Here is a 14,073-nt window from a genome sequence, read left to right on the forward strand (position 1 = left end):
CTGGTATCATGATGTATGGTCTGAGTTAACAAATGATCAAATATCAGTCATATGAGGTCTACTCGACGGTGATTTGTGTTCAGTGGACATCATAGTAGATTTTTTTTATTCTTTGTTTCTGGCTAGTTGCCGGATGCCCGCATTAAATACTTTTTGTTTCTGAAGAATGTGCTCGTGACTCCCTTCAAGGTATAATTTGTTTGACCTGTACGTTGTATTAGGCGAATATGAGTTAATGTTGGCATATATGTACACATACATGAAAATTCATGTTCACACATTCAACTTGAGTTAAATTGAAGAGGCATATTCTAAAAACGATGGGGCTCTGAAGCAGAAGCCTACACGATAATTTTCACTGTGATTCATCTTTAGGAGGGTGCGGACGCTGAGAAAAGACAAACTGCGCACAATGAGAACTTTATATATAGATCAGAAAGTTAAACATACAAATACAAGCTTAAAATGATGACTATTACAATTTGCTAGCACCACAATATCCTTGCCAGTGTTGTTTTGACTACAAGGAATCTGTTATGAACAAATTTCCAGCACTCTGATATGATAGTCTGTCTTTAAGTTTGGGAGAAGGCTGCTAGCTTCAACTCTTGGGACATTTTAACACATCCTTGGCACTGCCAATTTCCCTGCGTCTATTGGCAGTTTGGCATACCTGGAGGCAGGGCTGTTTGTGCGTGCCATCATCTTCTGGTGGAGGAGGAACTACCCCAAAATTGAACTAAACATATTCAAAAACACGTTGCTGAAAACAATTATTGTAGAGGGCCTTTTTTTAAAGTCAGTGGATTACGATTAAAAGACCAACATCAAGTAAAAAGGGTCTCCTCATGCGTCAAATTCCTATTCCGTCCAAAAAGAATTGGAATCAAAGATCTGGCTGAGGGGGAAAGTACGTAACCTCTTGGATTTGGCCAACAAGTGCACTCTACCAAAATTCCTAAAACGGCTGTCCATCTGGCTGAGGGGGGAAGTACGTAACATGGTGGATTTGGCCAACAAGTTCGCTCTACCAAGAAGAGAAAATGAATATACACGCTGGCCACATAGAGGGAACTTCTATCCCTTTTTGGTCTTCCTCCACACAAGTCCATCTTAAGTTTATTAGACCCAAACTTCAACCGCATAAATCAGAATGACAAATGAGTCTTGGAATTTATTGATCACATACTACTGATTAAAACAAGAAATACTTTCTAACAAGCGAATCACGCATGGGATAATATCAAATAGTAAAAAACTTGAAGGGAACTTATTTAGTTCGTTATTAATGAGTTGACAATTTGTATTAGTCGGAATAAATAATTGTTTGGTGTGTATTCAGACTAAATGTCCGGATTGTTGGTTAATCTATAATTTTGATAGATAGATGTATCAGAATGATAGCTTGTTCTTCAATACATTTCTATTAGTTTATCAACATATTTCCTCTATAAAAAGGAAAAAAATATCCATGTTACCTGACAGCTATAATCATCGAAGTTGGGCTCCATTACTAAAGGAACTCCCATGTGCTCCTTGAAAAATATCTACGAAAATGAAACAAATATACTTACAACCTTTTAAGAGAAAAAAGCACCCCTGCCATACCTCATACAAACAAATGCAAAAGAAGGCACGCAGAGCATATCTTAACATGGAAAAGCAAGTTGGCTTTTTCCTATTTGGACATGAAAAAACAGCTGAATAGAGTTCAGCCATAATGGCCCTCCTTTTTGGGGAAGTGCATAAAAATGACGAACTACTCATGCTGATCAATGATCTCTTTTTATAGTGAGAGATCATGCTATCAAATTTAGCAATCCCAAAGAAATCCCTATCGCGGCCATGACAATGACCATGTACATACCAAGTTCATGTCGTGTACCATTCTGAAGCCAGCCAAAAAGTAGTTAAACTACCGATTTTTACGAAAAAATTGTAATATGAATACCATATTCATTAATTATTGTCTCGTGTCAATATAGCTTGTAAACCCTCAATGTAGAATTTCTAGACCGTAAAATATCCTTTTTTAGTCAAAAGAATAGCTTAATTCATGACCAAAATTTGACAACTGGATGCAGAATACGAACAAATAACCACTCACAACCCAGTAAGAGTCACGCACCTGTGTAGGAAGTTTACATGTGTTGATGCATACACCAACACATTTGCTCTCCTCTAAGTATCTGCATTTCTCAACGAATACCTACGCCAAATAAATTATCCTTTCAATGTGGACCTGAACAGCTACCAACATTTAAGTAGTTACGGCTCAAATGAATTGCCACAACATTGGTCCATAACATTCTTTGTTAGGCATGTAATATTGGCTACAGACATATATTGTGTATCCAACATAAGATACATATAGATCTATATATCCAATGGCATATAATATATATCTCGTGTAGCATTGACTAAATCGTTACAACACTAATAAACAAAAAAAAAAAAAAACAGAACATTACCCCGCTTGACCACGAAGATTTATCTGGAAGATCCACAGAATTAACTGTGCACGGACCCATGAGCCATTGACAAGAAATTGCAGTCACCCTTGCTTCCAGAAACAGAAGACAGACAACTATTCAGTTGCATTCATCATTAAAGTTAAATCCATGAATCAGTCAGATCACCAAAATTCAGACCATCCGTGGGATTAAAACCACTGACCAACCATAAGGGCTGCCACTTTGCCTCCAGCAACTGGTGAAATAAGCAATTTGTAGAGCTCCAATAATGATGGAGGAAACAGTGATATTAATATCCTTACCTGCCACCAACATGCGTTTTAAAGATTAAACTAATCAAAACTCCAACTTTATCCCGTGCGCCTCACTCTTTTACAAGATTAAACACTAGAAATTTAAACGAGAACTATACCATCATCATTTAGGAATAATGACTATTTTCCTCCTTATTACAAAGATACAAAACCAATTTGGAATGCCCAAGAGAGAAAAGGAATGGTCATACCGCAGCTTCTGTAGCTTCATTATTTGATCGGCCAGCCATTATACGATGAGCCACATCAATTAATCCATCGTACCCTGGCTTTTCAGAGTCCCATCCAATCTCCTGTCAATTTATAACATAATCATCGACACAGTCGCTAAGTATACAGCCAATTACTGAGCATATAATGAAAAATGACCAACGCTTAATACAGAACCTGAGCCATTTTACTGCGAAACATGTTCAGGAAAATATCATCAAACACACCAGGCTTGTACTCTTTCTTCGAATTCGCTCCACGTGCTACAATCTGAGTAATTTTCGTTAATTACTTAGAAAGAAAAGCGATGAGAAACACATATTGGAATAAGATTCTCACGCAATTGTGCGTGTAAAAGTTCAATTTGAATAATGAATATTAAGATTAATAATTCTTACATATTTTGATTGGATAGAGCAAGAGATTCGAGAATAAGAGTTGTTTTTGGGCGAACGGGAAGAGGGGATTGGGCAGGGTGGGTGCGGATTGAGAATTGCCATGCCCCGATTCCAGCCCTCCCCAAGCTTATCCGTTGGGCAAACATAGAACCGTAATATCGCCATTATCAAACGAAAATATAGAGATTTGTGGACATTTATATCATAATTTTGTTGCATTCTCACACACACACACACACACACATATATATATATATATAATCTAAAGTATTTGCATCCTCTAATTCTTCACAACTTTCAATAAAGCTTTTTTAGAGTTTGCAAATACTATCTTATTGTCATGCATAATCCCATCAAATGTCCTTTTATATGGTCCCAAAGCGTTTGGATTCCCATCAGTTTTTTACATAAATGCTCATTTTATGAAGGCATGTCGTAATGATTTGTATATTTCATTTTCTCTTATGGTGAATGATAAATATATATGGAGCAAAGTGGTAAATTGTCTGTCTGTTAGATTTTAGTATAACAATCCATACCATTGTTCTATGTAGTGATTTGCGGAGATTCTAATGTCATAATCTCATCGAAATATCTGTAGATAATAGATATGCATAAAATCTCTTTTTTGATAAATTCTTTAAGTGCCAAAATAAGATTGGAAAATATAATTTCTTGAAAACAAATTGATTCCCCAAGTGTTACATGGTTGAATATCGATTGAGTACCTTCGAACATATATGTTCAAGTCCAACGGTAGCCAAGGCATCGATTCGTAAGGATGTCAATTCGGATAGGTTGGGTAAATTGGGTCAAGTTCAACAATAATACTATTCAAAAATTGCTCAACTGAACCCGAACCAACCCAAACCCGAACCCGAATTAACTCGATTAACCCGATTTTGAATTTTTTTTAAAGAAAATTAAATAAAATTCAAAAAAATTAATAACAATATTTTAATTTAAACACATAATAACAAAATCTCCCTTATATATAAAATTTAAATTTGAAAGTCCGTTAGTAAAAAAATAAAATATATTTACTAAATCAAATAAATAATTATTTTAAAAATAAAAAAAATGTTCAAAATAAATATTAAATTATAAAAATTTATGATATAAATATATAATAAATATTTTTTCAGACATAGAATATATCAAAATATAAGCAATATTTAATAATTATATTTTTAAAAAAAAATTAAAAATTCGGGTCAACTCAGGTCAATCCGGGTTGATCTGAACCCAACTCAACCCGATATTTTTTCGGGTCAGCTATCGGGTCCAATCCGATCTGACCCGAACCTGAAAATCCCAAACCCAAATCTGATTTTTTTCGGGTTGGTAAGTCATGACTGATTTTGACACCCTACTAATTCATAATCACCGTAGACAACTTTTGGGAGGCTTCTATAAATTGGCAAGTATTAGTATAACAATTGAGATCGAAGCCCAGAGTTTGGGATTGGCCTGGAGTTTTTATCCAACTTGTTCGATTTATGCCACTGAATGATTAATCACACACATGACATCTAGACTACTCAGACAGAAATGACAGTATTATTTGAACTTTGCATGTATAATTGTCCATTAAATCAATTTTCACAAACGGACAACAATTTGGTTTCTATGGTGTATATATAAAAAAGAGAGAGTCGGCAAGACAACTGAAGTTTCTCGTGTGCATACACAATTACAACCTAAATATTTCTTTTTTTAGCAACAAAAATTTAATGTACAACCCCCTCAGCAGATGAACCTCCACGCACTACAAATAAACCAGTTGTTTGTTTGTTTAGTTAATCAACCATTCGGAGGTGGTAATAATCATAATTAACGGCGGCAGTAAATTCCCCTCCAGACATAAGAAAACTTTAACCCAACTGTCAGCACAATTACAAATTCTCATGGAGCCATACTATCGTACAACACACGAAATAACACCCAGCAAAATAATTCTATCGGAATATGAAATTGAAGCTCAGTACCACCTCACCTGTTTCACACTTCTTGTTATGAAGGTCTGATATGGAATATCATCAATTGAAAAAGAAATGTGCGTAAGTTACAAAGCAGATAGCCCCCACAGAAAGAAACCAGAAAATGGATCAAAAGATTGGTGTAGCATGAACAATGTCAAAGATTAACAAGGATTTATTTGGTAATACTGATTAGGGGTGCAAATGAAAAAAGCAGGCGCGCAAGCTTTTTGAACAGGACTCTAAAAATATTCGATTTGTACCCAAAATTATCGAAATTGAGCTGAATACAAACATATTCGAATTGTTTTTTAGCCGAATTCGATTCAAAGCTCAAATAATTAAATATCGTTGGCCCAAATTCAACTCGATTCGGATCTTTGCACCCCCAATGCTGATAGGTTAATCATACTACGCAAGGATTATATCAAAGACAACATACCATTACGCTGTTTCTTTCATGGTCACTTCAATGATCCCTATGGGTGTTTTAGGCCGATAATGCTCATCTGTGTCTGCTTCTTCGATTTCCTGAAAATCATATCATAACGTGATGCATTTGCTGTTAAAATAAGTTTGAAGCAAAAAGCAAGATTTGAACAGACTTATTCACCAACCAAGTGATTAAGTTAGCAACCACGATGATTTGAGTACAGTAAATAGAAAAAAACAACAAACTTATCTAATTCACAACAGGTTCTCTTTCCCTACAAACTAAATTTACTAGATCATATGATCAAACATCTTACTTATCAACTATCCAAAGTAAAATATATCTTCGCAATTTAACAGCTTGCCAGGAGATGCATAAGCACCATAGAGTAAATCTAAAATCAAGTAATCATGTGCTCATAATTACTAACACTACAGCTTGGCAACCTTGTTTTATTGGTTGAATACATAAATAAAATTTCAATGTTCAACTGAATCTAATTAGTTTAAGAAATGCTTCATCAGGTTATGCAACAGAAAGGGGAAAAAGAGAGAGGAAAAGGGAAGGAAAATAAAAAAGGACTGCTTAAAATAATTTAAAAATGTCGAAATGAAAAATAATAATTAGCCAGAATAAATAGAAATGTACACAACTGTGGCTTCGAAGGTTTTGGCCCAAAAAAAAACAAGATGCACATAAGCTAAAACACGCAAGTATGGCCAATACAATTATAAGAAAGATAAGTACAACGGCAACAAAAGTAAGGATATTTCACCTGAACAACATCTTCACCCTTGATAACACGACCAAATACATTAATTTTCTCAGTTAGGTCTGGGATAGGTGCTGTCGTAATAAAGAGATCAAATTTGCCACCACCTTGTTTTGTCTTAGAAGTGCCAAGCATGAAAGCTTCATGCTTCATGCTAAATAAAGCATCATCAAGTCAGTAGTCAATGTTTATTCAGATTGTGTGTTGTCAAAAACTATGTAGATCCAAGGTAAAGAGGACCTGGTATCGAGGTGGTTGTAATGCTTTCCCCTTGAAGTCCAATCTTCCGTAGTTCCAGGTCTACTAACATCACCTCCTTGAATGAAAAAGTTCTTTATCACACGGTTAAAAAGCATTCCTCTGAAGTGTCCCCATTCTCACTGGAGACGAAAATGAAAAGAGAGATTGCAATAGATGAGGCTTAAGCTTTCATGAAGCTTCTCTAAAACTTTCTATGGACAAGTGATGGCAAATAAACATCGTACGAGACACAATAGTAGCAAAATTAGACCTTTGAGACAAGTGGAGGTGTCTGGTTGCTGCTGAAGAACGAGTTCTGACGTTTTGCAAAGTATAAACATTGTGGACATTCTTTTTTTTCCTTCTTTAATTTTTTACAATAGAAGGGGCCTTCTATATTGATCAGAATATCTTAACCAACCAATGCAGCACAACTTATTCATCAGTAGAAATTAGAAACACTTATGTATGAGGAAGGGAAACCAAACTACAAAAAAATCAACTACATGAGCTACCTTTCCAGAATGTAGTGCAATTTATAACGAAAGCAGTCGTGTGGTACATACCAAGAATTAATAAATTTGTCAACAACCTCGGGAGAACCGTCCTTGTAAAGTTCCACAGTAATTAAACCTTTTGAGGTATTTATCACCTGCAAGCATCATATTATAACAAAATCAATCATAGAAAAGCAATATAACTGGGTTTCAGAAATAGAATAGCAGGATTAACAAACAACACATATAGTGGTATACTTAATTGACTAAAGTATAAAGTAGCAGCTTTCACATCTGAAATGAAATGCTCATAGCAGGTTAAAAGCAACAAGTACAAGAGGGATGACATTATAATTTATATGCCCTCCAACATCAACTAAACATAAAGAAACTGCAAAATGTAGCGATCAATGGTTCCCACAAAAGTTTACTGTTACGAGTGTAAGTCTCAGTGTACCAGATCAAAATATCTAACTCAATAACTCGAGAAAGTAGAAATGCGAGAAACTTACAGCATATTTAGGAGTGTCAAGTTTCTTTGACTTGCTAAATGACCTATCATGCTGCATAAAGGAAGACAGTGAAGATTTAAGAAAACGGAAGAGGAAGATAGTGAAGAGAAAGTCACAGATGATGAAGGTCTTCATCTAGCAGTACATCATTGAACTTACTTTTAGAAAAAAGGAAAAAAATTGTTAATTATAAATAACAAGAACATCAAAGCAGTAGGACAATTAAAAACTCAATAAATAGTGGAAAGCATAATGTAAAACAAAATGGAAGTGCAAAAGCTTTGATAAGATGAAATAGTGCTACAAAAATACAATGAGCTAGCGTACCTCCAAACTGGATACCAGTTCTTCACTTGAAACTTTTGACCTATGGACAATGTAAAGATTCCATAAGGGCATGGGTTTCACAGTTCCCACAACTTAATTAGCATATAAGTATGCAATTAATCATCGAACTACTGGTCCAGCATCGATAACCTTCTAAAAATTATTACTCTGAGAACAAGTTCCATTATATCCAAAACAATACCAATATTGGGTTTAATTACTCCCCATTAATAACATAAATTGCCAACTTACGAGCAAACTCATGCAAACAAATAGAGAAACAAGGGGTGTGTGATACATTTGATGTACAGTGAAAAAAAGACAGCATTCAATAGAATATTTAATTTCATAAACAAATTGTGCCAAAGAGACCAACATATCACAGTTATTTTTCAACTCAAACCGCTAAAAGCATCTCAGATCTAAATACTTCAGCTTAGTTATCCAGTTCTCAATATTTATTCGGCAATACCATAAAACAAATCACTAAACCAGCAATCAAGTATTCAAAACAAACAGAATCACATTAATCCAAAAAGAACATATCAATCAGAACATACCTTCGAGTCCAATGTCTGTAGGCAGAGAAAAGAAAAAAAACTGTGACCACGACAATAAGGAAGTAAACTCCAATGGTAACCACACTTATTCGGCTCGGCGCCTTCTTCTTTTTACTCTGCATCAAGAGAGCTTGAGGCTTGATTTTCCCCATTACGCTTTTGAAACAACACCAATTTTTTCTAATCTCTGCAAAATAAACTAGTGCATCAACAACCGGAATAACCTCCAAACTACTCCGATTCCAGCAAACAATATCGCCCCGATTTACAGACAAATCGAGAGAGAAAACAAGTATCAGATCAATAATAACTAGAAATCACGAGCATACCAACAATGAATCAACAAAAAGACAAAAAACATACCTTATCCTAATTTATTCTAGGGCTGAAGTCGATCGACGAGGAGCAACAATTCCTTCGATGATCGCAAATACAAATTAGCGGCGAATTTCGCAGCCGGAACTGCTAAATTGTTCGTATGAAAATTCGAATTTTGTAGATAAAAATGAGAAATGACAGTTTACAGCCAGCCACCGCGTGATGTGAATGCCTGGGCTTCATGGGAGCAGACGATGCCGTTTATTTGGTAGTTGAATTTATTGTCCTCATTTAACCGCCTCTGTTTTTCAAACGAGAATTGACTGAATAATGGTTAATGGTACTTACCAATTGCCGTGTTGAAATTTTACTGCTCTGAAGATAATTCTAAACGTCGCATACCCTACCTTTATAAAAATTTCTTCACATTAAAACTAAATGAAATTGTTTCACGGATCAATTCAACAATATAAATCTCCAATTCAATCCGACTCATGAAAAATATTAATTTTTATGTCAAAAATATTAATTTTCAATACTGATATATTCATATTGATATAAATTTGTTAGATCATTTCATATGAGACTTGCTGTTCTTTTATTGACTATATGAAATACACTCAATCACTCTAAATGAATAAGAATTTTTTAAAATTATATACTTCCATTATACTCCAAATGTTAACGATAATAGTATGATAATAAAATAATAACCTAAAATATTATAATCACTTAAAAAAGTATTCGCTGAATTCGCATAACTAATTTAATCAACTATTTTTTTAAAAAAAATAATTTGTAAACGAAGGATCGGACACTACATTGAATCTTTCTTATCAGATACTAAAATATTACATATTTCTATACCCTCACGAAATTGTCATTTTTTGTCCATTATGATGTAGTGTGTGTGTGTATATATATATAACCGAATTTATCCAGCTTAAAAACCACATTTGTCAATCAGATTTAAAATTTGAATTTGAAATACTTTGGTTTCAAATCTTTGAATCCTTAACACGCTTAGGAATGCTGTGATTACGGCATTTCTTTACCTCACAAGAAATTAACATTCATATGATACCAATTTCACATAAATCATTATATTTGTTTAAGAGTAGGTCTCTTGTGAGACAGTCTCACGAATTTTTATCTGTGATACGGGTCAGCCCTACCGATATTCACATTAAAAAGTAATACTTTTAGCATAAAAAGTAATAAGTATTACTTTTTCATAGATGTCCCAAATAAGATATGCATCTCACAAAATACGATCAGTGAGACCGTCTCACACAAGTTTTTGTTTTTATTTAAAAGATTAGCTAATCTTATTTATTAATTTTCATGATGGCACAATATTCGAATTCTAAAATGATATGTTTTACGAGCATGAAATTCAAAGTTCCCCAGTTTTTTGCAGTCCACGGCAAATGAAGAATAGTTGACCATATAGAGGTTCTTTCACCTATCATCCGTGTCATACAACCACCAAAAAGGTAATTACAGGAAAAAATAACTTCCGATCAATAACTCCAATTCTATCCAAGATAACCAAAAAACATAATCATATGAGGAAAGGGCAGACTTGTGAAAAATGGGCTAGGCTAGTCGCGGTATGCAAGACGTAGATGAAACCTATAGAAGGTTTTCGAGGATTGAAGTTTAACCTAAAGATTATCCATTGGTGTGAATTGTACTGCCCTGCTGGTTCTAGAAAGTCGATGCCCGATGAAAATGGACATGCAAAATGATACCACAGATAAGAGAAGAGAAAAGGCTGTAGCAGCATCCCACGGACTAGATTGTTTAACCTTAGGGCGCTCAGGTTCGGAACTACCTGAGATGAAATCCAAAGGTATCCAGTCACAGCTGATCGAAAAGTGTCCAGATCCATGCCAAGGCTTTCCTTCCAGAGGATACCAAAATGCAGCTGACAATTTACTTGACTTGCCAATCGTGAACTGAGCATCCTGTTTTTAGCCATAGAAACAATAAACTTTGTCACTATTGGGCGAACAACATTTCCAGGGCCCAATCCATCCTTAGAGAACAGGTTAACAAGGGGGGAAGGATATCCCACATCATAAGTTGGTCAAATCACCCCAAACCAACGTTAGATGGGAGCATTCAAAACACAGAGAAAGAGCTAAGAGTAAGATAAGCAGGATCGCACAGGATGATAAACAACTCAGAAGACACGCGTTACTTAAAGTTGAATGATGCATATCGGGAAAAAAATATTGCAAATTAGGGACGGATCCTTTTCCTTTGTTTTGGTTTGACTTTAAGTTTGATTTTTTCCCCTTAGCTGCAACAGAAGCTTACCTGTTGAATTCGATCCATGGTTCTTAAGGGCCTTGAAAATTCGAAAAAATACGTTCCCTTTTGACCGTCAGATGTATATGGGCTGTCGTACTCTGTGAAACCTGTATGATTAAAGGTCCACCGATTTACAACTAGCAGCAGTAATACGTGTGCTAGCAAATGCAAAACACATCGAAGGATGTCATAGACAGAAGCAATAATTCAAACAAGTAAATAACACCAACATGGTAAACGTAAAATCAACTAAAACCACCTTTTGGAACAACAGTTCTTCCAGGCCCAGCCTAGATTTCACCCAAGGCTGTCCCAGAAAAACCTTCTTTATATTATGAAAGTTACATTGCATTGTACACAGCATGTGACCAACACATAAAAAATCCATGCATAAATTTACAAAACATTTAAAATATTAATTTACCCGAGTGATCGGTCAAGCTGCTGTGCCACCATGATCCTTGCCAATCATTCTGTGCACTCGTTTCGTTTCCTAAGTCAAAGGGCAAAACATAATCCTCATTGGAAATTATAACCAGTTAAAAATATTTCATTATTTTGAGAAATTTATTCAGGCGTTGATGACATTGAGAAAAAGAAAAGTTTGTAGCCCACCTGAAGGACCGATACCATCAAGGAATGTACAGTGTGGGTTCCACGCATACGCATCTACCAGATGACCGAACCTGTTCATCCAGAGAAAAAATGTAAAGAATGTTAATTTAATCAACTCACCAAGTAGTTATCACCATAATAATATCTCATACATCCACATCACCTATCACCCCCATTTCCTTCTCTGTTGTCCAATGGATTGCTGCCATAGAGTCTTCCAGGTATTGCATTGCCTACCGAGAAGTGCATAATGTCAACTTCATTCCCATGGCAAGTCTTGTTTGTGCAAGAATCTGGTCCTTCTTCACAGCCGCCCATCTTGCAGAACATATATTTCTCAGTTGATCTAAAGTGCAGTATATAAAAGTCAACCAAAGATAAGTACACACTTACTCTATGATAGGACGCGTTTCCACCAATTTGAAACATTAAAGCAACAGATGGGCAACTGTTATCATTTCTGGAAGAAAAATAAAGCTCATCTATAATTGCGAGCAATCTTAAAAAATGATTCATACAACTTCCAATGTACACAGTATCTAATATTAGCTGTCAGACTCGCTATTGAGAGACCAAAGAAGAAACATGGTTATTGGGAAAAAAAATCAGCTGTATGCATTCAGAAATCGGAATGCTACAAACACATTTTACATATGTAAAAGGAAATAAAGTAGTAATACTTGTTCTTTCTTGACATATAAAGAGGCAAATTGCACTCGTGACCATTGTAAAAATTAAAAAGCACAAAAACCCCTGTGTAAGATCAGCAATATGTTAAAATCCAATGTTTTAACACAAACACGTGCCTTGTTCATATTTTACCATCAGGGGAACCATATATTTTGAACAGGTGCCCGATTCATATTTCAATTTCACGGGCTTTATGCTTGTAGGGTTTAAAAAACTATTGATTCTACATAAGGATTTCGTGATAAATGCAATTTTGCTCAAACAGAGAGTATCGTTGCCAGGAAAGCACTGAGAATACCATGAACAAAAAGAACACAAGTTAAAGCAAAAGCTAACTATTTTATCCCCACTAATTCCAACAAATAACCAATGCAAAACCATTTAAAAAAAAACTTGGAGATCAAAGATTAAATGCTTTGGAGTCATAGGCTCACAATCCAGATATTTGAGAAAACAATCCAGATATTTGAGAAAATTTCACTTACCCTTTAGCGTATGCATAGTTTCCATTAACTTGCAACAGGAAGTAAGCCTCTTTCCCGTCATGCACTGCCTAGTCACGAACAAAGTCAGACAAAATAACCCAACTGAAGATCACATAATCATGAACAAACTAACGTTGAAAAACAATCTTCGACAATATTTTAATCACCTTCAGAGTCATTTTCCCATCGTTGTATTCTTTATCAGCATCAGGGTCTAAAGCGGGTAACAGGGGAAAATCCAAACCGTCGATTTCCTTCCAATCGTCCGCATGCCCGTCGACGGTGATGATACCGGGTCTAAACTCTGCCTGGATTCGTATCCCAGTGTCGGAATCGCAGTGCCATTCGCCGGACTCCTCGTGAGAGCTCACCCGATCGATCTGAATTGAGCTAAACAATGCAGCTGTGATGGCGAGAATCAGGAGTCGCACTCGAATCATTGCGGCACAGGAAGAAATATAATTGGAAGTGGCGGCGTTGGACTGCTCCGATAAGCTTCGGTCTTCGGGTTTGTTCGGAGAGTTCGACAACGGTTTGACTAATCCGAAAATATAAAAGTTGCATATTATTTATTTATTATAATAAATTATTTATTCATGTTTGATTTTAGGTTTCTTTTTTTTTTTTTTTTTGAAATGAGGTTTCTTTTTTATACACATACACTTTGTATTACCGATTATAGTGACATCATTGTTTACAACCCTATAGTAAACTAGGGATTGTATCATCTGATTAAAACTATGCCTAACTTTCATATCATATCAGTATTACCGAATAAACTGCTCTTAATGCTGATAACGATAGATGTTTAAAATATATTATATAATAAGTTGAATATGATATTCCCTATATTAAAATCATTTATTCAATGCGACATAAGTATCGGTAACATCTTTGTTCGCAACATTTTTCAATATACCCACACAAAAT

At 35.2% G+C, this 14,073-nt stretch overlaps 3 protein-coding genes across 9 annotated transcripts; all 3 read right to left on the reverse strand.

Moving 5' to 3' along the window:
• Window positions 1-86: 86 nt before the first annotated feature.
• On the reverse strand, window positions 87-3,602 carry LOC142523989 (beta-carotene isomerase D27, chloroplastic). 7 transcript variants are annotated; one of them, XM_075627723.1, is made up of 10 exons: window positions 3,397-3,601; window positions 3,176-3,268; window positions 2,980-3,081; window positions 2,677-2,776; window positions 2,472-2,563; window positions 2,129-2,209; window positions 1,479-1,547; window positions 1,001-1,133; window positions 827-919; window positions 409-739 (listed from the first exon to the last, which is right to left on the reverse strand). In XM_075627723.1, the coding sequence occupies exons 1-9, from the start codon at window positions 3,559-3,561 to the stop codon at window positions 828-830; spliced, it is 927 nt and encodes a 308-aa protein (XP_075483838.1). In that variant the 5' UTR covers window positions 3,562-3,601; the 3' UTR covers window positions 409-739; window position 827. The 7 variants fall into 7 exon arrangements, with proteins under 7 accessions (XP_075483857.1, XP_075483838.1, XP_075483832.1 ...); XM_075627717.1 differs by having other exon boundaries at window positions 827-1,133; window positions 3,397-3,602; XM_075627726.1 differs by having other exon boundaries at window positions 670-919; window positions 3,397-3,602.
• A 1,406-nt stretch (window positions 3,603-5,008) lies between these two features.
• LOC142524026 (peptidyl-prolyl cis-trans isomerase CYP21-4-like) lies at window positions 5,009-9,342 on the reverse strand. The gene is made up of 9 exons (XM_075627752.1): window positions 9,080-9,342; window positions 8,717-8,947; window positions 8,157-8,196; window positions 7,830-7,880; window positions 7,364-7,472; window positions 6,821-6,956; window positions 6,584-6,734; window positions 5,818-5,906; window positions 5,009-5,419 (listed from the first exon to the last, which is right to left on the reverse strand). Exons 2-8 carry the CDS (start codon window positions 8,866-8,868, stop codon window positions 5,820-5,822), a joined length of 726 nt encoding a protein of 241 aa, XP_075483867.1. The 5' UTR covers window positions 8,869-8,947; window positions 9,080-9,342; the 3' UTR covers window positions 5,009-5,419; window positions 5,818-5,819.
• A 1,085-nt stretch (window positions 9,343-10,427) lies between these two features.
• LOC142524030 (uncharacterized) lies at window positions 10,428-13,693 on the reverse strand. The gene is made up of 8 exons (XM_075627757.1): window positions 13,311-13,693; window positions 13,144-13,211; window positions 12,362-12,428; window positions 12,132-12,286; window positions 11,969-12,039; window positions 11,778-11,846; window positions 11,360-11,460; window positions 10,428-11,004 (listed from the first exon to the last, which is right to left on the reverse strand). The coding sequence occupies exons 1-8, from the start codon at window positions 13,581-13,583 to the stop codon at window positions 10,702-10,704; spliced, it is 1,107 nt and encodes a 368-aa protein (XP_075483872.1). The 5' UTR covers window positions 13,584-13,693; the 3' UTR covers window positions 10,428-10,701.
• Between the last annotated feature and the right edge of the window lie 380 nt (window positions 13,694-14,073).

The sequence above is a fragment of the Primulina tabacum genome, chromosome 2 (assembly GCF_025594145.1).
Source record: "Primulina tabacum isolate GXHZ01 chromosome 2, ASM2559414v2, whole genome shotgun sequence".
In the NCBI taxonomy this organism is placed as follows: Eukaryota; Viridiplantae; Streptophyta; class Magnoliopsida; order Lamiales; family Gesneriaceae; genus Primulina; species Primulina tabacum.